The following is a 25,451-nucleotide window of genomic DNA, read 5'->3' as shown; positions in this document are numbered from 1 at the left end:
AGTAAAGTCTATAGCAATCCAGACCTTCCTAAAGAAGGAATAAAGGTCTCAGATACAACCTAACCTTACACCTTAAAGAGCTGGAAAAATAGCAAATAAAACCCCAAACCGGCAGAATAAAGGAAATAATAATGATTAGAGCAGAAACCAATGCTATTGAAACCAAACAGCAACAACAACAACAACAACAACAAAAACAGTAGAACACATCAATGAAACCAGGAGCTGGTTCTTTGAAAGGATTAACAAAATTAATAAATCCTTAGCCAGTTTGATCAAAAAGAAAAAGGAAAAAGGAAAGGGCCCAAATAAATACAATGAAGGATGAAATAGGAGAGAGCACAACCAACACTGCAGAAACACAAACAATAATAAAAGAATATTATGCGCAATTATATACCAATAAAATGGGCAATGTGGAAGAAATGGAAAAATTCCTAGAAACATATAAACAACCAAAACTGAAACAGGAAGAAATAGAAATTTGAACAGACCCATAACCAGCAAAGAAATTCAATTAGTAATCAAAAATCTCCCAAAAAAACTAGAGTCCAGCGCTGGATGGCTTTACAGGGGAATTCTACCAAACACGTGAAGAAGACTTAACACCTATTCTTCTGAAACTGTTCAAAAAAAGAAAAAGAAAAAAAGAAAAAAAAAGAAAAAAAAAGAAATGGAAGGAAAACTTCCAAACTCTTTCTATGAAGCCAGCATTACCTTGATTCCAAAACCAGACAAAGACCCCACTAAAAAGAAGAACTACAGACCAATTTCCCTGATGAACATGGATGCATAAGTCCTCAACAAGATACTAGTCAAGTGAATCCAACAATCATTAAAAGAATTATTCACCATGACCAAGTAGGATTTTTATCTGAGATGCCGGGCTGGTTCAATATCCACAAAACAATGTGATACACTGCATCAATAAAAGAACAAGAACCACATGATCCTCTCAATAGATGCAGAGAAAGCATTTGACAAAATACAGCATCCTTTCTTGATAAAAGCCCTCAAGAAAGTAGGGATAGAAGGATCATACCACAAGATCATAAAATCCATATATAAAAGACCCCACTGCTAATATCATCCTCAATGGGGAAAAACTGAGAGCTTTCCCCCTAAGGTCAGGAGCATGACAGAGATGTCCAGTCTCACCATTGTTATTCCACATGGTACTGGAAGTCTTAGCTTCAGCAATCAGACAACACAAGGTAATAAAAAGCATCCACATCGGCCAGGAGGAAGTCAAACTCCAACTCTTCACAGATGGCATGATACTCTATATGGAAAACCCACAAGATCTCACCAAAAACCTACTAGAACTGATCCATGAATTTAGGAAAGTCGCAGGATATAAATCAGTGCACAGAAATCGTTTCCATTCCTATACACCAATAATGAAGCAACCGAAAGAGAAATTAAGGAATCGATCCCATTTACAATTGCACCAAAAAACATAAAATACCTAGGAATAAACCTAACCAAATAGGTGAAAAATCTATACACTGAAAACTAAGGAAAACTTATGAAAGAAATTGAAGAAGACACACACACACAAATGGAAAAATATTCCATGCTCCTGGATTGGAAGAACAAACATTGTTAAAATGTTGATATTACCCAAAGGAATCTACATATTCAAGGAAATCCCTATCAAAATAACACTACCATTCTTCACAGAGCTAGAACAAAATCCTAAAATTTGGAACTAGAAAAGACCCCAAATAGCCAAAGCAATCTTCAAAAAGAAAACTGAAGCTGGAGGCATCACAATCCTGAACTTCAAGATGTATTACAAAGCTGTAATCATCAAGACAGTACGGTACTGGCACAAAAACAGACACTCAGATCAATGGAACAGAATAGAGAACCCAGAAAAGGACCCACAAATGTATGGCTAACTAATGTTTGACAAAGCACACAAGAATATCCAGTGGAATAAGACAGTCTCTTCAGCAAATGGTGCTGGGAAAACTGGACAGCAACATGCAGAAAAATGAACCTGGACCACTTTCTTACACCATACACAAAAAGAAACTCAAAATGGATGAGAGACCTGAATGTAAGACAGGAAGTCATCAAAATCCTTGAGGAGAAAGCAGGCGGCAAAACCTCTTTGACCTCGGAAGCAGCAACTTCTTAGTCAACGCTTCTCTGGAGGCAAGGGAAACAAAAGCAAAAATCAACTATTGGGACTTCATCAAAATAAAAAGCTTCTGCACAGTGAAGGGAACAATCAGCAAAACTAAAAGGCAACTGACAGAATGGGAGAAGATATTTGCAAATGACATACCAGAAAAAGAGTTAGTATCCAAAATCTAGAAAGAACTTATCAAACTCAACACCCAAAAAAATAATCCAGTGAAGAAATGGGCAAGAGACATGAATAGACACTTCTCTAAAGAAGAAATCCAGATGGCTAATAGACTCATGAAAAAATGTTCAAGATCACTCTTCTTCAGGGAAATACAAATCAAAACCAAATGAGATACCACCTCACACCTGTCAGAAAGGCTAAAATTAACAACTCAGGATATGACAGATGTTGGTGAGGATGCAGAGAGGTACAGCCACTCTGGAAAACAGTATGGAGGTTCCTCAAAAAATTAAAAATAGAACTACCTTACAATCCAACAATTGCACTACTAGGTATTTATCCAAGGGATACAGGTGTGCTGTTTCAAAGGGTCACATGCACCCCAATGTTTATAGCAGTGTGATTGACAAAAGACAAAGTATGGAAAGATCCCAAATGTCCATCAATGGATGGATGGATGGATAAAGAAAATGTAGTATATATACACAATGGAGTGTTACTCAGCAATCAAAAAAGAATCAAATCTTGCCATTTGCAACTATGTGGATGGAACTGGACGGTATTATGCTAAGCGAGATTATTCAGAGAATGACAAATATCATATGAATTCATTCATATGAGGAATTTAAGATACAACATATATGAACATAAGGGAAGGGAAGCAAAAATAATATAAAAACATGGACAGGGACAAAACGTAAGAGACTCTTAAATATAGAGAACAAAGAGGGTTGTTCGTGGGATTGTGGGAGGGGGGATGGGTTAAATGGGTAAGGGGCATTAAGGAATCTACTCCTGAAATCATTGTTGCACTATATGCTAACTAATTTGGATGTAAATTAAAAAATAAATTAATTAGGTAATTAAAAAAAAAACAAAGAGGAAAAGACATGAAGGATGTGTGCATTCAGAGGATAGGCCATATGAGGACATAGTGAGAAGGTGGCCATCTGCAATCCAAGTCTTCAAAACAACCCAAATCTGATGATACTTTGATTTCAGATTTCTGGCTTCCAGAACTTAAGTTTCTGGAAAATAAGAAAATAAGTCTCTGTTGTTTAAGCTACCATGTCTGTAGCATTCTCTTATGGCAACCCTCGCAAGTGAATACAACATTGCTTTTATGAAGAGCAGAATACACATTCTTTTCAAGTACACACAGAACATATACCAAAATAGATCATACCCTGGCCATAAAAAAGTCTCAATAAATTTAAAAGGATTTAGATATCTGGCAGAGCATGTGACAACAATGGAGATACATTAGAAGTCAGTAACAGAATAATCTCTAGAAAATCTAAAAATATTTAGAAATTAAATTACATATTTCTAAATAATCAATGAGTCAAAGAACAAATCAAGAGGGAAGTTAAAAAGTGTTTTGAACAGAGTAAAAATGAATATACAACATATCAAAAACTTTTGGATACTGCTTAAATAATATCTAGGGGAAAATTTGTAGCACTAAATGCCATAATAAAGAAGAGAGGTTCTAGATCAATGAGCCCATATTCCACCTTGAGGAAATAGAGGAACAAATTAAACTACATTAAGCAGAAGAAAAAAAATAAAGATCAGAGTAAATAGACAAAATTAATGAAACACAAATTTGACTTTTTCAGATCAATAAATTAATAAACCTACAGCAAGAGGGGCGCCTGGGTGGCGCAGTCGGTTAAGCGTCCGACTTCAGCCAGGTCACGATCTCACGGTCCGTGAGTTCGAGCCCCGCGTCAGGCTCTGGGCTGATGGCTCGGAGCCTGGAGCCTGTTTCCGATTCTGTGTCTCCCTCTCTCTCTGCCCCTCCCCCGTTCATGCTCTGTCTCTCTCTGTCCCAAAAATAAATAAAAAATGTTGAAAAAAAAATTTTAATAAAATAAACCTACAGCAAGATTGATTAGGCAAAAGAGAAAAAAAAGACACACATCATCAGTAACAGGAATGAGATGATATCACTAAGAATTCTACAGCTATTAAAATAAAAAAACAATATGAGAATATTAAGAACCTTATACCAATAAATTTGACAACTTAGATGAAATGAACTAATAACTTGAAAGACAAAAATTACCGAAACTCACTAGGGAAGAAAAAATACTCTGGATAGCTCTACACCCATTAAAGAAAATGAATTATACATAAAATCCTTCCAATAAAGAGAATGAGAATATGAGGCTCAGACGGTTTCATTGGTAAATACTACTAAACATTCAGGGCAGAAGCAATACCAATTCTAAATTTTTTCAGAAAAGTGAAAAGGAGAGTTCAGCATTATACTGAGACTAAAACATGACCTATTACAAAAAAAGAAAACTACAGACCACTATCTTTCACTGAATACAATTCTCAACAAAATTTTAGCAAATGAGATCCAGCAACATATTAAAATGAGAATACATTATGACCATGGAGTTTGTGCCTGGAATGCAAAGTTAAAAATTCAAAAGCAATTATTTCATTGTATTAACAAACTAATAAAGAAAAACATAATCATCTTCATAAAGGCAGAAAAATCATTGGACATGATCTAGCACTCGTTTCTGATAATAGTTACCACCCAAGTAGGCATAGAAGGGAATTTTCTCAACACAATAAAGAGCATGTATGAAAAGCCTACAAGGTAACATCATACTATATTCAGGTGAAAGGCTGTATGTTTTTTCCATAAGATCAGGAATAAGAAAAGGATGTCCATTCCCCACTGTATCTATTCAGTGTTTTATTGGAGGTTCTTGCCAGTATGATAAGGCAAGGAAAAAGGCACCCATGTTAGGAAGAAGTAAAATATCACTCTCAAATGACATGATTTTGTATGTAGAAAATCTAATTGACCTACATAAAAGCTACTGAGTTTCACAAGGTTGCAGGATATAAGATCACTGTATAAAAATAAATTTTTCTATATAGTAGTAATGAACAATTGGAAACTGAAATAAAAAATACTATTTTAATGGTTTTCTGTGTACTGAAATTTAAATAACATTGGTTATAGAAGTCAAAGACCTAAATAAAATATTCCATGTTCATAAATAGGAAAGCTAAATGTTGTACAGCTCTCAATTTTTCCCAATTCATCTATAGGCTCAATTCAATTCTAATAAGAATCTAACTAGGCTATTCTTAGACATTGATAAGCTGATTCTAAAATTTATATGACGATACAGAGGACCCAGAGTCACCAATACAATACCACTACCACAGTAACACAAACATGGTGGTACTGATGTAAAAGCAGATAAACAGATCAATGCAACAGAGTAGAGAGCTAAAAAGAGTTCCACATATATATGTACAATTCATTTTTGATAAAAGTACAAATGAAATTCAGTGGAAAGAATAGTTTTTTCAACACATGATGCTGGAACAATTTTATATCTATTAGCAAGGAAACGAATTGGTATTCACACCTTGTATCATATACAAAATGTGACACAATGTGGATCATAGACCTAAATTTAAAAGAAAACTTCTAGAAGGAAACAGCAGAGAAACTTCTAGAAGGAAATAGAGGTCTTTATGACCTCCAATTGGCCAGTTATTTCTTAAGTACAACACCAAAAATACAACATATAAAAAGCCAAATTAATAAACTAAGATTTATTAAAATTAAAAAAGAGAAGGTATACACTGGGAAAAGATATTTGTAAAGCATGTATCTGAAAAGGTATTCTACCCAGAAAACAAAGACCCTCAAAATTCAACAAGAAAATAAGCAAGGTTATAAACAAAATGGACAAAAAAAATGGGACACGACCAAAATGATGGCAAATAAACACATGAGAAGATGCTTAGTAATTAGAGATACACAAAGTAAAATCACAATTTGAAACTACTACACACCTATTAAAATGACTAAAATTAAAAAGACTGACTGTCCTAAATGTTGGCAAAGATGTGGAGGAATTCAAACTCTCATATACTGTTGACAGAAAGGCTAATAGTACAACTACTGTGGAAAACAGTTTGGTAGTTTCTTAAAATGTTAAATGTACACTTATATGATCTAGCCATTGCTCTTGTCAGCATTCATCCAAAAGGAATGAAAGCACATATCCATATAAACACTTGTACTTTAAGGGTTATGGCAGCTTTATTGGTAATATAAGAAAATTAGAAAAAACCTTAATGTCATGAATAAGTTTAATAAATAATTATATATATCCATTCAATAGAATACCAGTCAGGATTAAAAGAAATGAACTGTTGATACATGTTTCAACCTGGATGAACCTTAAAATAATTATGCTGAGTCAAAGAAGCCAGACCAAAAAAAGTTTGTATCGTATCCTTTCTTTATGTAAAAATCCACAAAATGGATACATATTTTTAGTAAGGCAGATCTGTGATTATCTAGAAACTAGAAATTTGGTGGGAGGAGTGAGACGGAGGAATTATAAAAGTACATGATCAAACTTTTGGAGGTGGTACATGTATTTATTATCTTGATTACAATGATGGTTTCATGAGTGTATACATATGTTAAAATTTAGCACATCTTACACTTGAGAAAAACATATTATAAAAGGAAATACCAGGCTCTATATCATATTATAGCTTTCTTACTGTGGTAGATTTGATACTGTTCAAAAATATTCTCTATATCCATGGAAGGAGTATACTTTCCCAATCTTTGATTTGAGCTTGGCTATGTGACTTTCTTTAGCCAATGAATATTGGCAGGTGTAAAACACAGAGGAGCTTAAAATGCTGTATTTGAACTCTCCACTCTTGACTTTGTATTGTCATTAGAATGGATTCTCCTGAGTCACTGTTGGTCTTTCATCCTGAGCACCAAAATGAAAAATGTGGAGCAGATCTGAGCCCAAGACATAGGAAGCCCAGCTGTATCTGATGCTGGAGGCAGAACCATCCAGTCAAGAAGAGCTAGATCAGCTGACCCTCAGGTGACTTGCAGACACATGAGAAATAAATCCTTATTAGAACATGCTACTAAGATTTTGCCGTTATTACACAGCAAAAGCCAAGTGATACTCCCATCAAAGACAGCCTTGTCAAAACTGAGATTTGGAGCCAATCATACACACCTTTGAATCTGGGCTTCCCAAGAGGATCAGTTTCTCTTGTTGGACTTGAGCTAAAGTCAGTTACATTACCTGAGAATAGAAGATAATAAATAATTTTAGAAAAATATAAAAAAGCTTCTCAATAAAATGAAAAAGTATTAAAGATTATAAATATTTAATAATGCCTCCTAGTCAGATGCCTGCAATTTTGATTTCCTTTATTATTATACATATTATCCACAATAAAAGGCTTTTAATTGTGTCCTGCTGCAGGTGTTATGGAGTGTACTCAATAATGATTTAAAGATTAAAGTAGCCAATACTCATTAATTAAGAGACATATGATTAATAATGACATTTGATTTAGTAAGAAGCATTGGGTAATTTATATCTTTTCAGGAAGACTTTTCCAAAAATATTGGGTACTTTATTCTAGGTCTGTGGAGTGAAGGACCATATTCTATCTCATAGCATTAAACTTAAGTATAATTGCAAAAATTAAAAAGACATATTAATAAAAAATTGAAATAATTCGATAATCCAGAACTGAGACTCTTTTCCCCCTAATTTGAAATCTTTTAGTACTTCATAGTTAAGCGTCTAGTGGGAAGTGACTGACATACTAACCAAGATCTTCTCCTGAGGCAGGAACAGTTGGTTGCTTTTCATCTGTCTCTGTTTTCTCTGAGGGGGCTTCAGTAGGCCTGAATGTGGCAGTCAGAGGTGGAGAAGTTACTCGGCCTGATGAAATGATTCCTGTAATGTAGAGGCAAAGTAGTCAGGCTTTATAGGAGCACTGCCAACTTCCCCCATTTATTTATTCCATAAATATTTATTCAGCACTTACCATGTGGCTTGGCACACTATATGCTGGGCTTGGAGAAAAAACAAAACCTGTGTCCTTGATCAAAATATATGTGTGATCCAAATATATTGAAGCATTATAAATATTGTGAAAAAACTGGATAAGATTACAGGGAAAGTAAGTGGAGGGAGTAGTAATGTCTATGGGAAAAGATGAGGGTGGGTAAGGAATGTCTTTACAGAGGTTGTGCCAATAAAGAAGAGAAGTAATCAGGAGGTAGGTTTGACAGTTATATTCTAGGCTGAGGCTGCAGGAAGAACCAAGTCAAGGAAGCATGAAACTACTTGGTTTGTCTATTTGATGAGGTGAAAGTCAAGAGTACTTTGGGGTACAGTGAGAGCTGGCTATGGAGGGGGCAGGGAAGGCCAAATCATGACGAGCCTTCCATAACATGGATTTGGACATTGCTTTTTTTTTTTTTTTTTTTTTTTAGGTGACAAGGACTTCCTGAAATATTTTCACTAGGAAAATAACAAAATCAGATGAGAAAAGGATGAATGATCAGGTTGCAAAGCTGATGGCTGAGAGGGAAGTCAAGAGACTAAAGCAGCTGTAGTAAGGAAGAACAGAGCAGGTGAACTACATAAGGAGCCATGAGATTAGATGGAAGGTGTTTTAGGGGAATTAGAGTTACTCTTAGAATGTGTTTATGGTTCTCTTCAGGGTAAGCTGGCTGTACCAAAGTTACACTTACTGATGGGATAGAACAAGGGTTTTATATGACAGGAACCAAGGTCATGAAGCTATAGCTGAAGACACATAGCCTTACATAGTTTTACATGAAAGATGTCAAGGAGATAGAATGACTTGACCTGGAGAGTAACTGTCAGGCATGGGTCATGGCTGGACAAGAAGGAAAAACATGCTTACTGTAATATCTGTGATTCTGGCTTAGTTGCCAGAATAGTGCCACTTGAGATACTATATTCAATAGCGTCTCCTCTACTCTGAAAAGACTAATTGGTATCCCAAACAGGATCCATCCCAAAGTCCAGGCAAGTCTGGGTGTTTAGAGTAGAGTGGAGGCTGGAGAGGATTCTATAATCCTCCTAGGAAAAGGACTCATTCTCAACCAAGGGACAGCCAAGGTCTATAAGACTGACCCAAGGACCATGGCTCATCATGGAACAATGAATGAGGGACTCAGATGTGCAGCTGGTCCAGCTCTTGCAGATTCATGCTTTTGGTGCTAGTGGGAATGGGCCACAATGAGAAGGTGAGAGAAAACCAAGTTGGAGTTGGAGCTTTTCAGAGTTGGCAGAACCAGCAGGAAATACTGACATAGCACTTTCACCGTGGCAAGGAAAGCAAACTCAGAGACTTCAGGAGATCTGGAGACAGGGGACAAGTGTCAAGGGCTACCTGGTAGTCTAAGACTGTGCCCACAGGCACATGTGAGAGAGGACTTATGTTCAGAGGACTTCAGAACACGTAGTTGATGTCCTGAATTAAGGACACACTTTCTTTGATGTTAATCAGGTCAAATTTGTACAATTGCCCTTTGTGTTTGGTTCCTCAGTGGAGCCATTCCCTTTGAGTTAGAGGTAGACAGCAAGAATGAGGGTAGGGGAATTGGAGTTACTCTTAGAATATGTTTATGGTTCTCTTCAGGATGGGCTGGCTGTACCAAAGTTACACTTACTGATGGGACAGAACAAGGTTTTATAGGACAGGAACCAAGGTCATGAAGCTATAGCTGAAGACACATAGCCTTATAGGGGAGCTCTACTGAATGGTGGTGGTGGAAGGGGGGTGAATTTTCCATAGAGGACACTGAGGCAGTACTTTCCTGATGTGACTCATCCAGTCTGACTGGAAGCCTGCTGGAGTTCAAGTCATTGCTGCCCCAGGTTACAATTAATGAGGAAAACCTGGTCTCCTCATTGGGTTCATGTTCCTGGGCCTTGCCTCAGGAAGGCACCAGAAGTGTGGATGAGAGTCTGATTTCTTCCTTCAGCTACTTGGAAAAATGATTAAGAGTTTACTGTGCACATGGTACATCACAGAAGCTTCTCCACCCCCATACCCACCTTCCATCCTATGAAAAGAGTGACATCCATTCCCTTTCACATAAAACATCATCAGTTTCATCTTTCACAGCCAACCTTAACACGTTTATCTTGATTCCAGGTACAAAATATTTAAGAAGTAGAGATGGTGGGAGAGGAAAGAAAGATGGTTTGCTGGCAGGACCAGTCGAAGAGCCCTCAAGAGAAATGAGGTAAAGCTTTCCCCAAACGGAGTCAATTTTCACTGATTCTTAATTTAACTGATTTATTTACTCAGCTACTTATCAAATATCCTCCGTGTGCCAAGCACTGGATTTGGTTCTGTGAATTCAGACAAAAGGTACCAAGGACTCTGTCATCACAGAGCTCCTAGTCTAGCAGGGGAAGACCAGTATGTAAACACCCAAGTCTAAGCCAATTTGTTCTCTGCTGTAACAGAGGTAAGTGTCAAGAACAACCAGAACACAGAAGCAATGTTAATGCTAAAGCGACTTTGAGCAGCTGGGGAAAACTTCTTCAAGGAAAGGATGAAGTATGAGCATCCCAGGTGACTCGAAGGTGTCATTCCACGGAAGGAGACAACACATATCAATGTGTGGCTTGATATAGTGTGGCTATATCACACATTGATTGATTGATTGATTGATATCACACATATCAGTGTGTGGCTCTATAGTATATTCCTGCCCTGTTGCACAGGCTAGAGCTGCTGGTGTCTAGAGCTTAATCTCTCTCCTGGTTCCATGATATGGAGGTCAGCATGAAGGCTGGTAAACAGGGGAGCTTTCAGTGAGATGTACAGGATTTCATTCCAAGAGACAATGATAAGCAGATGACAGGACATCACATTTTCCATTATCCCTGGTAGGAAACATACATCATCCCAAATAATTCACTCACTCAAAGGCCTGAGCGTCTGTCTCACAACATTTGAAAAGCAAACTGGCCGAGATGCACAGGGATGGTTTCCGTGATCTCACCCATCCAGAATCAGGATAGGAGTCCTCAAAACTGTAATTTACAGTGTCCAGTTTTGAGGGCCGACACAGGTATGTGTCACATGCACCATGGACTTGTCCATCACCTGAGCTAGCACACCAAGAAGGGTTTGTGGTTGTCTAGTAAAACTAAAACCATGGAGGGAGAAGGCATATGACTGACATACCTGCACTTCCTGGCTTCCCGGTGACATTATTTGGTGGTAAAGGTTTTCTTCGTGGGGGCACAGGTCTAGGTGGCAAGGGTGGGCGGCGAGTGCCTGGGATTGGGGCTAAGAATTTACATTACAGATAAGGCTGTCATGAGGATTCACTCCATAAACATGTCAGGTTTTAAAAAATAGTACATTTCGGGGGCACCTGGGTGGCTCAGTTGGTTAAGTGTCCAACTCTTGGTTTTGGCTCAGGTCCTGATCTCACAGTTAGTGAGATTGAGCCCTGCATTGGGCTCTGTACTGACAGTGCAGAGTCTGCTTGTGATTCTCTGTCTCCCTCTCTGCCACTCCCCGACTCACTCTGTCTCTCTCAAAAATAAAAAAAATAAACATTAAAAAATAGTACATTTGGTAAGTAGCTATTGGATGATAGAGAAGAGATGCTATAGAAAAGTACCTATGAGTAATATATTCTGACATTCTTTTAAATTAATACCGGTAATGTAACCAGCGGTAATGAAACCCATTAACATATGGAAAAAATATCCTCTAATTATGGGTAAAATCATATAGGTCTATCTGCCTTTTGAAACTGTATAGATATAGAGAGTTTAAGATCTTTAGTTTCTCATATAGGCTCGACAGTATTTCTGAGTTTCATTGTCCCCCTAGTGTCTTCGATTTACAGACTACAATTTCTTATATCAATTTGGCTTTAAATTGTTAAAGGATAAAATGTATCCTTTAGTGGAGAAATTTCAAAAGATTACAACAAAGCAGCCTTGATGGCAGAAGCAATAAGCCTATGCCTGTGGAGAACAATGTCGCTACAAACAATTGCACACTGCACAGGGCACCAGGCTAGGGATATGTGAGTGTGAACCAAAGTTTTCTTTTTTTTAATGTTTATTTATTTTGAGAGAGAGATAGATAGCAAGTGGGGGAGGGGCAGAAAGAGAGAGACAGAATCCCAAGAAGGCTCTGCACTGCCAGCACAGAGTCTGATGTGGGGCATGAACTCACCAACTGTGAAATTATGACTTGAGCTGAAACCAAGAGTCCGGTGCTTAACCGACTCAGCCATCCAGGTGCCCTGGAAGCTCAAGTTTAACACCCACTCTGCTCACCCCACTAGGAGCCCTGCCTGGTGCAAGCCTACCAGCCCAGAGGAAGGTCTGCCTAAAGGGCAGAGGGAAGAGACACCTTTTTATAATATGCACAGAAGTATCTTTTTATACTTTTCACAAAGGCTGGCAAAGCTAGAGGTGCCTAGAGCAGTCCACCTTAACCCACATTTTATATCTTGTGTTATAACGAGATTTTATAGCCTAAAAATTCATCTCTTTCACTGCATAATATATGTTGGTTAAAAACCTTCAAGTAAAATTGACAACCTAGGAAAATGCCCTGTGACTAAGTACTTCCTGGGAGACCAGCATAAACCCTGTCAGGTAAAAAGATACAGTAAATTACATAAGAACAAAACGTGAACATGATGAAAACCCAAACCCACAAGGAATCTTTACTGTTTGTCCAATGTGACCCCTCCGAACATTATACAAAGTAGTGATTCTTAAATTAGTACCCCCATTAGAGGTTCTTATTCATATTTAATGTGTCCCAAAGATAACGCTTTAGAATGCGTCTCTAGCGGTACCCATGTAGTGTCGGCATGGTGCTTTGGGAGCTGTGAGGATGCTGTTTTTGCTACATTTGCCACTACGGTTACTGCCCAAGCAGCAGAGCAGAGCGAACTAAGGGAGTCAGGACGTTGTTCCTTACCTGGTTTTTTTGTGATATGGGTAGAGTCCACTGACACATCTTTGCCAGCACCTGATGGCTTTGGTGTTTGCTTGACCCCTATGAGCAGAGATAATGAAAGGGAATAAGTACACAGCAAAAATGTGCTAAATGTGTTTCAAAGAAACTTGGTAGAGTTATCAGTGATAATGTGCATTCTGTGCAGAACAGTGGCATTGGTGTGTTTGTGCCCAAACATTTTAATTGGGTTCTCCTGTCTGCATATAGAAAATATTCAAAGCCCTATATTAATTAGCTGTAATAGTTTCTCTGAAGAGTTAGTGCTTGATTGTGGATCGTGGATTTGTCTTAATTTGTGGCAGTGATGTCCACACTGCACTGCCTTCCTGGGTGGTATGGTCTTACCAGGCAGACTTCATCTTCGGTGATTGGCTATTTTTTGTCAGTATTTCTGGGTACATTCTGTGGTTTAAAAAAAAAAAAAAGATTTCCTCCAACCCCTCAATACCCCTGTCTCTACCCCAAACCTCTTAAAATTCCAATGTGTTTGGATTTAAACTTGGAAAGTTGATTTTAAAAATATTCCTGGAGAAGTCCTGGTTGGTTAGGCCACAAACTGAATCTGTACCTTTGAGACTTGTAATTTAGTCCTGGTCAGGCCTAGAGCTCCAAATTGCTATTTGGAAGAAACTGATCTGCAAATGGTTTTGTGTGATATTTTATCTCCTGAGTCTCTCAAATACAGTGTAGTGATTATTACTCAGTCATTCACCTAAATACTCATGCGGAGTTGGATATCTGCCCCAAGGAGAGGGAGAGCCAATTTAAGTTTTATTTTTAAAATTATTATCCTTTTACATTATAAAATAATCTTCCTTTATGTGGCTGACAGTTATCATTAAGAACAGAAATAGACATTATCCATACAGAGAGGCAAGAATTCATACTGTGAGGATCTGACTAGAATTCACATATTAAAAAATAAGAATAAAATATTTAATATACTAGTCTGTACAGTAACAAGGACAACCAAAACTTTGAGCATTCGCCGTGTTTTAAGGACTATGTAGTGACATTGCACACTCAACCTCATTTACTGTGCAGGCCGATATATTGATTAAAATACAAGAGAAGCTTTGCTTGCCTGAAATCAGATGATATTATTACATTAATGTATAAAAATAAATTATTAATTATAATTATAAACCAATATTTTTATTTGACTGTAATAACACTGTAATTAGTGATGTATAATAATTATTGTTGTGATTATTATAATTAACATTAACTTATAAACCCTAGTATTGCAATCCATACTGTCTTCTGCTTGGTTAAGAGATAATATGTAAAATCACGGAGAATGTTGGTATAGAGCCATGAATTAAATGTTGCTTATTTGTATTAGGAAGAAAATGTTTTGAGGGTCAATGACTATTTTTTGGCTAACCCCACAAGCATGGCAAAAACAAATAGCTCATTAGTCTTCCTGTGCTTACTCTCAGAGGTAGTGGGGTCAGAGAAAGGACTCATTTGTGCATGGCATAGAGGAATGGAAAATACTTCCATTTGTGTTACTGGGATAGCCTGGCTTGGTGAGATTGATTTACCACTACTTTTTGAGAGTAAAAAGTGTGTTGTGTACTCAAGAAGGCTCTAGAAGTCTAGTAGGTTGTGTTGCCTTTAGTGATTCTTCACAGCATTTCTCCAAATCTTTCTAACCAAAAGACAAAAACGATGTATTTTGATCCCAAGTACCTTCATATTCATTACCCAATTTGATCCTTAAAACACTTCTGTGTGGGAGATATCACCCAGGTTCCACAGATGAGGAAACCCAAGGCAAGGAAGATTAAGCAATTCATAGCGAGGAAGTGTTGGGACTCAGACCAACATGTGCCCAAGCTCCAAGGCCTAGCTCTTCAACACTAAGTGGCATAGCATAGTGTACTGTCTTCCTCTCATCATTGCCTTGCTTCTGTTATTCCTCATAAAGACTAAGTGACTCTAGCTTCAGAGTCTTACACACTGCCTACTGGATGGTTTGAGGCATTGCCATTGTGTGAGGTCTAAATGGCCCTGGCTGGCAAGCATGTGTCATCCAATTATGCCACTAGTGTGTGGGGCTCAGGCATAGCTCAACCTGACAGTGGACAAATCCTCTAAGCCACAGGGGCTAGTGAATTGGAGATCTAGGAGAGAATCCAAAATTCTGCAAGAAAACTTTATGAGTAAGACCAAAGTTATAATTTTCCTGGCTTATTTTGTAATTAAGGGAGAAATCAGCAGAAACCAGTCATTTTGTGTTACTTTCTGTGTAGGTAGAAACAGTATCTTACTGTTATGATCTTTAAATGTAAGTGCCCAAACCATTAAGCAGCTAATTTGGACTTTCTTCAGCCTTCACAAATAGATAAAAGTTGGCAGGGTATAAAAACACCAGTAAGAGCCCTGCCAAAGGCAGCCATGAAGCTCAGGGAAAGGGCACTGAATGGGGGAGAGAAGGATGAACTCCGGTTCTGGCCGTGCCTGCACCTTGTTGTGGTTTGCATGTCAGCCAAGCAGCAATGTGAGCACCAGAGCCCAGACACCAGTGAACTTCTTTTACTCTGAATCAGAGAGCAAGTGGAGGCCAGAGGTAGCAGAGAGGCAATGGGAAGACAAAGGAGGAAGCCAGGAAGAGAGATACTATGGAGAAAGAATTCTCGGGAATTGGCACTTAATCAGCCAGTCTGGCCCAGGCTGTGACCTGAATTCTTTTTCCCTCAGGCAGGATTAATCAACATAGTTTCTAAAGGGCAGCATTGGCTCTGGAAGCACCAAGTGGAGCTCCAGCATGAGCTCCGAATCGCCATATGGGAGTTCTCCAAAAATCTCTGGATTTACATAGTTCACCCCTTAGCAATTTATTGTCAAAAATGAAGTAATGGTTTGCGTATTTTTAACCATGGTAACAAAAACGTTGCAAACAAACACAGTAAACTGAAAATCCATTTCCAAATGTTTTAGGCACTATTCCTGGTGACCAAAAAGGGGTGGTATTTATGCATGATTGGTCTCTGTGCCCTTGTCTCCAAATCTTAGCACCTTGCTAAAAAGCCAGGAGTGATGAGCCAGCAGACTGGAAGATTTAGCCACAGCCCAGAAAAACACATTCCTCATCTCAGAGGAGTCTGGTTTCTGGTTGTCAAGCACACTCAGTGTGGGGGCAGTCAAGTGTGGATTCCTCATTAGGAGGCAGAGAAAGGAGTCTCAGGTTCAAGTATTTAACATATCTGCTAAACCACATGTGTCAAGGTAGTTTCCAGATTACATTTTGCCTGAAACATAATGGGCCTTCAATAAATGTTGGTTGGATGAAAGTATATCTGTACAGCTCAGTGACTTCTTGCTACAAGGAGAAAGTTGAAGATTGACCCTTGATAAAAGAAGTTAGCCTACTCTGTGCTGGACATGCAATAACCATTTTCAGATTTGTGGGCCATACGGTCTCTGCCACAATTGTTCAACTCTACCATTCTGTTAGGAAAGCATGCTGTTTCAACATGGCAGTGAGCCAGATTTGGCTTGTGGGACTATAGTCTTTATGATCTAGCCTAGTGCATGCTTATTACATCTCTGCAGTCTAGAGCTGAAATTGGCTATACTTTTTAGAACGTATCAGTAAACTGAAACACATCTCTGGAAAGCTTGTAAAAGCAGAGTCCTGGGATAAATAACCTACCAACAACCTCAACCTTTGTAGCCTACTTTGAGACTTGAGGTGGAGAAATATTTACAAATATAGCTCAGAAATTCATATAAAGCTGGGTAAATATCTGCAATGATGTTATGAAATAAGAAACTTGGGCTTTCCTGGAGTTTATGGAATCATTGCAAGATTTTTTGTAGAGGCCTAAATAATCAAAGGTCCATAGTTTTGAGGCCTCAGAATGTTTCTTTCTTAGTCTTCCAAGGGCACAGTCTTAAGTGGCCTAAGACCATGAAGAGTGTATCCTATAAATCCTACACACTTCCTTTATCAAATGATTTTTCTTTTTAATGTAAAATATCTGGGCTGAAAACTTTAGACAGAAAAACTACAGGAAAATGTATGTAACGTGGATGAATAATAAAGGAATATTCTGGACAAGATGTCAAAGTTGATTAAGAATCAGTTGGTGTAGAAATTAAGTCTCATTAAGACTCAACAGAAGCTAGAAGTGAATGTAGATGAGATCATGGGATTGGGGTCAGAGAAGAAAATAAACTTAATGTAAATACCTGCATTTCTGGTAAACAAGCCAGAACGAAACTATGCAGAGTCAAAGTGAGGGGGACACATTTAAGTCAATAACCTGGAATGAATAGGTTTCAAAAAATTCTTTTTCTCACCAGTTTTTAAAAACCTTATTCCCTAAGCAAATAGTCCGGAAGCTATTAAATTTTCCTTTCATAATATCGTACATGTTATCTGTGATTTTCAATTTTTTTTTACCATTTTACTTTCCTTTTTGCCTCATTGCACGGGCTGAATACTCCACTACTGTTTTCAGCATAAGTGGTAAAAGTAGGAATCCTTGTGTTCTTGATGTTAGGAGAAAAACATTCAGACCACTGTTAAATATGATGTCAGTTGTAGGTTTTTCACAGATGCTCCTTATCAGAGTGAGAAAAATTTCTTCTATTCCTTGTTTTCTGAAAATTTTCATCATGAATGGATTTTGAATTTTATCTAATGGTTGCTTTTTTTTTTTGTATTTACTGAGGTGATTGTATGATTTTTCTCCTTTTCTCTGTTAATGTGGTGAATTAAATTTCTTTGAATGTTGAGCCAACCTTGCATTCCTGAGGCAAGCATCATTTGGTTATGTGATAATGTAGTAGATTTGGGGATGTATCACTCCCAGACCTCTAATCAAGGCTCTCTTAGCAGAGGCTGATCCTGAAGGAACTGAAAGGGGATGCTGTCTGCTGACCTCATTCCTTGCAGATGGGCAGTAGGTCCTCCCCTGAAGGGGAATCTCAATAGGTAATAGAGCATAGAACATGTGCGATGCATTTTAGTTGGGGGTGGACGTAGAACAAGGGAAGCAGAAACTGAACTCACCTTTGTCTACCTGTGCTCACCAGCCCATTTCTACTAGCAACTAACTAATTAAAATGCAGAAGCTCTGCTTAGAGATCATCCTTCCACAGTTTAGCTAGATGAGTAATACTACAGAGTTGATTTCATCTACACAAAAGGGGAAGGGATGTCAATTTGTGTTACAAGGGGGTCTAGAAAAAAATGTTTGTATTGCAGATAAACTTGTAATAATGCTGTTTTCTTTCTGAAAGACAATTAGCATTCTCCTAGTGAGAATCAATGCTTGATTACACTGAAGGTTAATGACTTTCATGTTTGATCATAGGTACTGTTTTTTCACTTGCTTTGTTGACAGAAATGTTTCTATTTTTGCTTAGACAAACTCCAGGGAATTGCTTTGACTATTAACAAGGTGGCTCTGTTAAGAGCCAGGCTGTTTATATCAGTCTGAGAAACTATGCATTGCCTAAACCCACAGTTGGGAATAATAAAAGGAACAGTTGAGCACAAATAGATAATGGAATACTTTCTTGCTTTTCATGAGTAAGGGGTTTATAGTAATTGCCTCATTAATTAATTTGAAGGAAAGTGTGGATTCCTAGAACTTCACACACTGTAATAACCTAGGACAAAAACAAAACAAAACAAAATCCACCCCAAAACCAAAAACAAAAAACACTGTACAACAAATCTAAATGATTTTTAGACCAAATATCATTAGGTATTATTTATATCTCTCTCTCATTAGGGAATCATCATGGATTAAATATATATGCACTAAATCAATTCTAATTTCCATGCTCTTTTGCATAAGTATATGATTTGTACTATTAAAAAATATTGCAATATTGCAAGGAAATGATGCAATCCCATATGAGGGCATCTAATAACTACTATTTATCTATTTAGTGAGTTGGGTGTTTGAACTTTTATCACATCATTTTCTTAGTTATCTGTATAATTTCAACTCCCCACAAATCTGGCTGGATTAGGGCAATGTCACTTAATTCCTGAATTAAACTGAATGATTTGGAAACTTTACTCTGAGTCTTAGCTCCTCTTTGTAGAATGTCATGTTCCAGATTACCAACAAATGCAAAAAAAAAAAAAAACAAAAACAAATTGTAATGGTACTTGTGAAATTACAAACTTAAAAGCCAAGTGATTATAGTCTGAAAGGCCAAGCCTATGCATGGATACTGTTTTTGAAATTAGGGAAAACAGCTATTTTGATATTTTCATTCAGTGATACATATGATACTATTTAATCAGGATCTTTTCAAGGATCAAGACTATATATGGTAGCTGATTTAGTGAGCTGAGTTTAGAAAAGAAAAATTCTTTTTCCATGTTTTCAGAGACATTGGAAATTTTGATTTTGGAAAGATGTGCAATTTCCAATTCCAGTTACATTAAGAACTTCCAAGATTGGTAAAAGAAGAAATTTGAAGTGTGAATTCAACAAAAGTATAAATTTTGAATGAAACATTTGTAGTTTAGAGAGGATCAAAAGGAAATAAATTTGTGATCATTACCAGCTCCCATTCCATTTCCTTTGGGCGTCCCACTGGGTTTGAGTCTACTAGGTCTTGTAGTTGTCTTATTCAGAACTACAATAAAATGGGAATAAAAAGGTCAGGTATTTTCTTTTTAAAACTTTGTAGTTAAGGAAAGCAAAAGTTCCTGGAGAATTGGAAGTCATTTAACTAAGCAATGGAAAAATTGTGGCTTACCACACATATTGTTCAGAATATGGAAACCACAATTCTGGTTTAAAAATAATAGATTTGAATTTGGGACTAGAGACTTGAGTTTGTACTCTGAGGTGATCACTGGGCTTGAAGAAATAACTGGCAAGGGAATTTATATGTCTAAATGGGAAATCCCTCACTTCATTTATAAGCACTAGATACATTCCAAAACAGAACTGAAAAAAGATTGAGACTACTACACCCAATGAAAAACCAAACCTGAAGTGTCTTTATGTGCCAAGGCCTTAATTTATAATTCATAAGTTGGTGGTTCTTCTACAGGGGTCTCTAGGTACAAATGTCCCCTATTAACCTGGCATAAGTCCATTGTTGAACACAGAGCATGATGAAACCATTTTCATTTCTCTCCTGCTCCATGGAGAGCCAGAGTATTACCAACACTTTTAGAGATCACCTGTCTGTTTGGAAGACACTTCAAGGAAAAGCACTAAGTGTATTGTGATTGAGAGAGCAAGTTCTGGAACCAGGTTGTTTACCTTAAAATCTACTTCCTAGCTCTTCTCATGCCTTGGCTTCCTCAACTGTACCCCACATCAGACATATGACAAGCCCTCAGTCAATGTTAGCTATTGTTACTGTTTCATTATTTTGTAGAAACCTTTAATATAACCAGCCACACATTAAGCTCTCAACAGCTATCATGATATAGAGGGCACATGGAGATACACTTGTTTATAAAAGATGTCTGTGCCTAATTACCTTTAGGTATTGGAATATTACTGCAAGAAAAGCATGAAATCTCCATAAACCAAAGGATAAGAAGAATTATTGTTCCTTCTCCCACATACCTGGAGAGATGTTCACCAAGAATATTAATTTATAAGCCAGCTTCATCATTTAGAACTTTAAGAAGACTTAGAATTGCAGCAACCAACGGGTACATAATAGTGTCTTTAGTCCAACTTGTGCTTTAGCACAGGAGCAATTTACATGAACCAGATCAACCTTCCTAAGTTACCTTTTCATTAACAAGCTCCAGTGAGGGAGAGCCTAGAGCTTTTGGAGAATTCAGTAAATGTATTTTCTAATGTTTATCACTTTTACTGTATACAACCTATAAAATGTGTGTGTGTTTTATTGCCTGAAGGAATCAAGTAAAAATATTCTCCCAGAACAAGGGTCTTTTATACTGGAAGAGACCATCTCTTCTTAAATAACATTTGAGAGCTAGTGTATCTGAATAGCTAACTCTAATGTTATTTCTGTAATTGCCATGGAAAACTGAAGGACTATGTGTGAGATTTACACACAAAAACTGTTCTAAAAATATTCCTATACTGATAAAGTTCCACAGGAATCTTTATATCTGGTCATCCTTAAAAACCTTAGTCACAGTTTATCACTTCCATGGAAGTGATCATTACCTCTCTACTTATCCACAAAGATCTGAATTTCTGTACATCTGTTATTGCCATTTAAGTATATATATATATATATATATATATATATATATATATATATATATATATATATATATCCCTCCTTTGGTGTATGTTGCTGTTTCTATACATTTGATACCTTCTCAGGTGTGCTGATTATTTAGGTCTCCAAAAAGAGAAACAACTTACCGGGTCTGATGTGTGCTTTGTCAGATGTTCTGGGCCTCACAGGAGTAGTGTATAATCTGTGTGGGGCTTTAACAGAGGAAAGGTTTCATATTTAATAACCAAAATTCCATTAAATGGAGATTTAGCATCTTAGGGACCAACAATTCATGCACTTTGCATGGAGTAGAAAGGATGTTTTGAAACCTGCAATTATGCATTTACAGCATAGCTGTTAAAGAAAAATAAAACAAGATAATCATGACTGGAAATAAAGGCACACAGCAAGTAAGGTAGGTCATTTGCAATGTGTGTTAAGGATTAGTCTTCATTTTGTCCATGTTTCTCAAGGGCACTTATCTTACCCAATGGTTGCTTAACATGGTTAACATAAACCTTCCATCCATCCATCCACCCATCCACCCATCCATCCTTTTGTCCGTCCATCCATCCATCTACATCTCTCAATTCGAAAGTCATAATGGAACATTATTTGGCCAAAGAAGACAGGCAATTTCCAAGGTAAAAACAGTATATACTTTTAGGTACGTTAGAAGAATAGGAACATGTGGTCTCTATCATACTGTCTTAGCTCATGAACCCTGGAATGAATACTCACTTAGTGCCAACCACTAAAGTTTTAGGAATGGGAAAAATGACCTCTGGTGTCCTGCCTGTCAAGACAGGGTGAGCAAGGAGCAAGAACTCAAACAAGCTCTGGGATCAATACACTGCCTTGTCATTTTCTGCTCCTGTTATTCAGGATCTGGCACAGTGAAGACTCCTACTTGCTGAATAAAGTTAAAAAATGATTGGCCATTGTAAGCAGGCAAATTCATGAGACACTCAGCTGAAATACTTTTGCTTCCTAAGATTTTAAAGTATGCTTTCATCCTGGAATTCCTCCATCTTTCCCTTCCGTCCTCTGCCCCCCTGACATACCACACTGCCTCCTTACCACCAACTCTCTTGGTAATGCTTTAGCTAAGACTGGAAAAAATTTTTCTTTCAAACTATGTAAGTAGATTACATCGTTTTGATGATTTTGTTCACATCTTGAGTGGGTATTTATATAATCATAAATCAGTAAAGCCTTGCCTGCCAAGTTAAAAAAATACACCTGCAAAACAGATTATACTATAGCTCGTTTACGAGCTTCCAATGTGAAGACTGATGAGCAGAATTTTGCCGTACTTCAGGCCAAAAATAGCAGACGCATATTGAAATTCTCTGTAGGTTTAGTGTGGGCCTTTCAAAGTGTAGCAACTAGAGTGAAGAGAGGCACTGATGTTATAAAAAATTCTCGTTACACTCTGAAGTGTGTAATGATGATTTGTAAATGTTATGCTTCAAAATTTTCATTGCTAGTGGTAGGATTCCTGTGAATTTAATATATTTCAGTTTTTTTCATGTTAATTTCTTCAATGTTAGATTGTTTTTAGCTTAAAGAAATACAAGGATCACGGTTCTTATTAGTCTCATTCTAGAACAAAGATGAATTTTAAAATGTTACACAGGAAAGGGACATAAAGCAGAACACAGAAATAATCAGCACGACACTTAGTATTTCAAAGCCATAAGATCAGAATTTTTGCTTTATTTTTTTCCTCACAATCTTTACTTAAATCTAGACAGAATTTTTTATGCAAGAGTTGGAATATAACTTGAATTTAGACTGTAAGTTACTCATGTAGCTCATCACCAAATAACACAAGACCTTGAGAAAACTACTCTAGGGTTTTAATTTTGAACTGAAAAAAAAAAAAAAAGACAAAGGAGCATTGTGAACATATCTCCACATAGTTTTTAATGACTAATAATAGAAATAATTTTAAAAGATTGCCTGTAAGGACTCATGTTCTGCCCAGCACAGGGAGAGGGTAAGTAAGATATAACTTTCCCTGGGTGGGCAGGGATAAGGGAGTTGAAATAAGTAAAATAAACAGTGTCCCTCTGGCCAAGGGGGTTCCTATTACAGTTTGAGAAAGGCAAAAAAATAAAAACAAAAACAAAAACAAAACACTTGAGAATTTTAGGGTTTTGATTATAGGGTGCTGCAGGGAATTGTCTCAGTAGGCAAAGGAGCAAAGGTGTCAGAGAGAAAAGGTGTTGGAAATTCTACGAGCAGGCTCGTGTTGTGGGTTTTAGGTACAAAGTTTCTGTGGAGGACTTGGACCCCATCGTGGAGGGCTTGGAAATCAAAGAGCCATGTGGGTCATGGTACATGCATGGGGAGAATGTGAAGATCAAGAGGACTAATTTCACCCCTATAGCACCTCTCTCAAATTGTCGTGTGCTGTCTTATGCTCCTAATGCCTAACGTTAGAAACACAATGCAATGTAACAGTAAGAAAACAGCTGACTTCCTCTTCTACAAAGCCCAGGCACACACTTATGAGGGTTTTATGAGGGGGCTCCTAGTGACACACATCATGCCTTTGTGAAAGTGGACCCTTTCGGTAACACGGGGCTATTGGGCTTGTGCATACTACTCTCATCCTTAAGATGAGTTCTTTCCCAGGAGGTTCTTTGTTGCCTCATATCAGCAAATCCCTGGTGAGCTCACCATAAGATCTTTGGCGCAAGCTTAGAAAAATATGAATCCCAGGGCAGCACAGTTTAGGTTCAAGCTAATGATCCTTAGAACATAAGAAAACAATTAAATAGATTGTTTTCATTGTGTAAGTATGTTAAGACATTTCATATAATGATATCAGATTCTGCATATACCCCCATCAACTATGAAACTCCTATCTAATAAAACCATGTTCTAGAAAGAATTTGATTAAAATTCCACACTCACTAGTAATGGTGACATAATATTGATATTCCCATTAAAGTAAGAAAAAGCAAAGCAAGGAAAAAAAAAACCAGGCCTATAATCTTGTATCCTCAATTCTGAAATTTTTAAAGTTCTAAAAAGCTGAAGCCTTTTTTCATTTTGCAGCACCACCTGAACTGAATTAGTCTTTTTTATGCTTCTTATTATAAATATTTACATATTTTGCACAAAAACAATGTGTTTCATCATGAGAATCCACCTATCTTCTATTAAGACACTAATTGCTTCTATTAAGCAAAAACATAAAAAAATGAGGGCACATTATGGATGTAATGTGATTGACCATCTACTATTAGTGGTTGAAGCTGGTAAAGAGGATGTGGGAGGGCTAGTGTTATGTTAGGTTTCTTCTGTGTGGATTATAAGTAAGTAAAAAGTTAAATACAGCAGGCATCTGGGTGGTTCAGTCTGTTAAGCGTCTGCCTTCAGTTTAGGTCATGATCTCAGATTTGTGGGTTCGAGCCCTGCAGCGGGCTCTCCACTTCAGATCCTCTATCCTCCCCTCTCTCTCTGCCCCTGCCCATGATCTATTTTATTTTTTTAATATGAAATTTATTGTCAAATTGGTTTCCATTCAATACCCAGTGCTCATCCCTCAATGCCCATCACACACTTTCCCCTCCTTCCCACCCCCCATCAACCCTCAGTTTATTCTCAGTTTTTAAGAGTCTCTTATGGCTTGCTTCCCTCCCTCTTTAACTTCTCTGTCTCAAAAATAAACAAACATTTTGGGGCATCTGGGTGGCTCAGTCAGTTAAGCATCTGACGTCAGTTCAGGTCATGATCTCCGGGTTTGTGGGTTTGAGCCCTGAATCCAGGCTCTGTGCTGACAGCTCGGAGCCCAGAGCCTGCTTTGGATTTTGTTTCCCTCTCTCTCTGCCCCTCCCCAACTAGTGCTCTGACTCTGTCTCTGTCTCTCTCTCTTTCAAAAATAAATAAATATTAAAAATTTTTTTTAAAAATAAGCATTTTAAAAAAGTTAATATAAAGATAATAAGGTAAATAATAAATATTAAAAACATAACAAAAAATGAAACCAAACAAGTAGAAAAAGATTGAGAAATTTTACAAAAACTATCCTCAGCCATAGGTGCCC

General features: G+C 37.4%; 1 protein-coding gene across 38 annotated transcripts in view; it reads right to left on the bottom strand.

Moving 5' to 3' along the window:
- ABI3BP (ABI family member 3 binding protein) overlaps positions 1-25,451 on the bottom strand; it is a 261,584-nt gene that overhangs the window by 34,914 nt on the left and 201,219 nt on the right. For 31 of the 38 annotated variants that reach the window (XM_058731566.1, XM_058731567.1, XM_058731569.1 and 28 more), the window contains 6 exons: positions 21,538-21,603; positions 19,733-19,807; positions 13,154-13,231; positions 11,384-11,488; positions 7,972-8,100; positions 7,366-7,434 (listed from right to left, as the gene is read on the bottom strand). In XM_058731566.1, the coding sequence (XP_058587549.1) occupies positions 7,366-7,434; positions 7,972-8,100; positions 11,384-11,488; positions 13,154-13,231; positions 19,733-19,807; positions 21,538-21,603 (522 nt within the window). The remainder of the gene's footprint in view (positions 1-7,365; positions 7,435-7,971; positions 8,101-11,383; positions 11,489-13,153; positions 13,232-19,732; positions 19,808-21,537; positions 21,604-25,451) is intronic. The other 7 variants (XM_058731576.1, XM_058731584.1, XM_058731602.1 and 4 more) reach the window with 3 other exon arrangements.

The sequence above is a fragment of the Neofelis nebulosa genome, chromosome 5 (genome assembly GCF_028018385.1).
Source record: "Neofelis nebulosa isolate mNeoNeb1 chromosome 5, mNeoNeb1.pri, whole genome shotgun sequence".
Taxonomy (NCBI): Eukaryota; Metazoa; Chordata; class Mammalia; order Carnivora; family Felidae; genus Neofelis; species Neofelis nebulosa.
The sequence above is the reverse complement of the archived record's forward strand: the minus strand, read 5'-3'. Positions and strand labels throughout refer to the sequence as shown.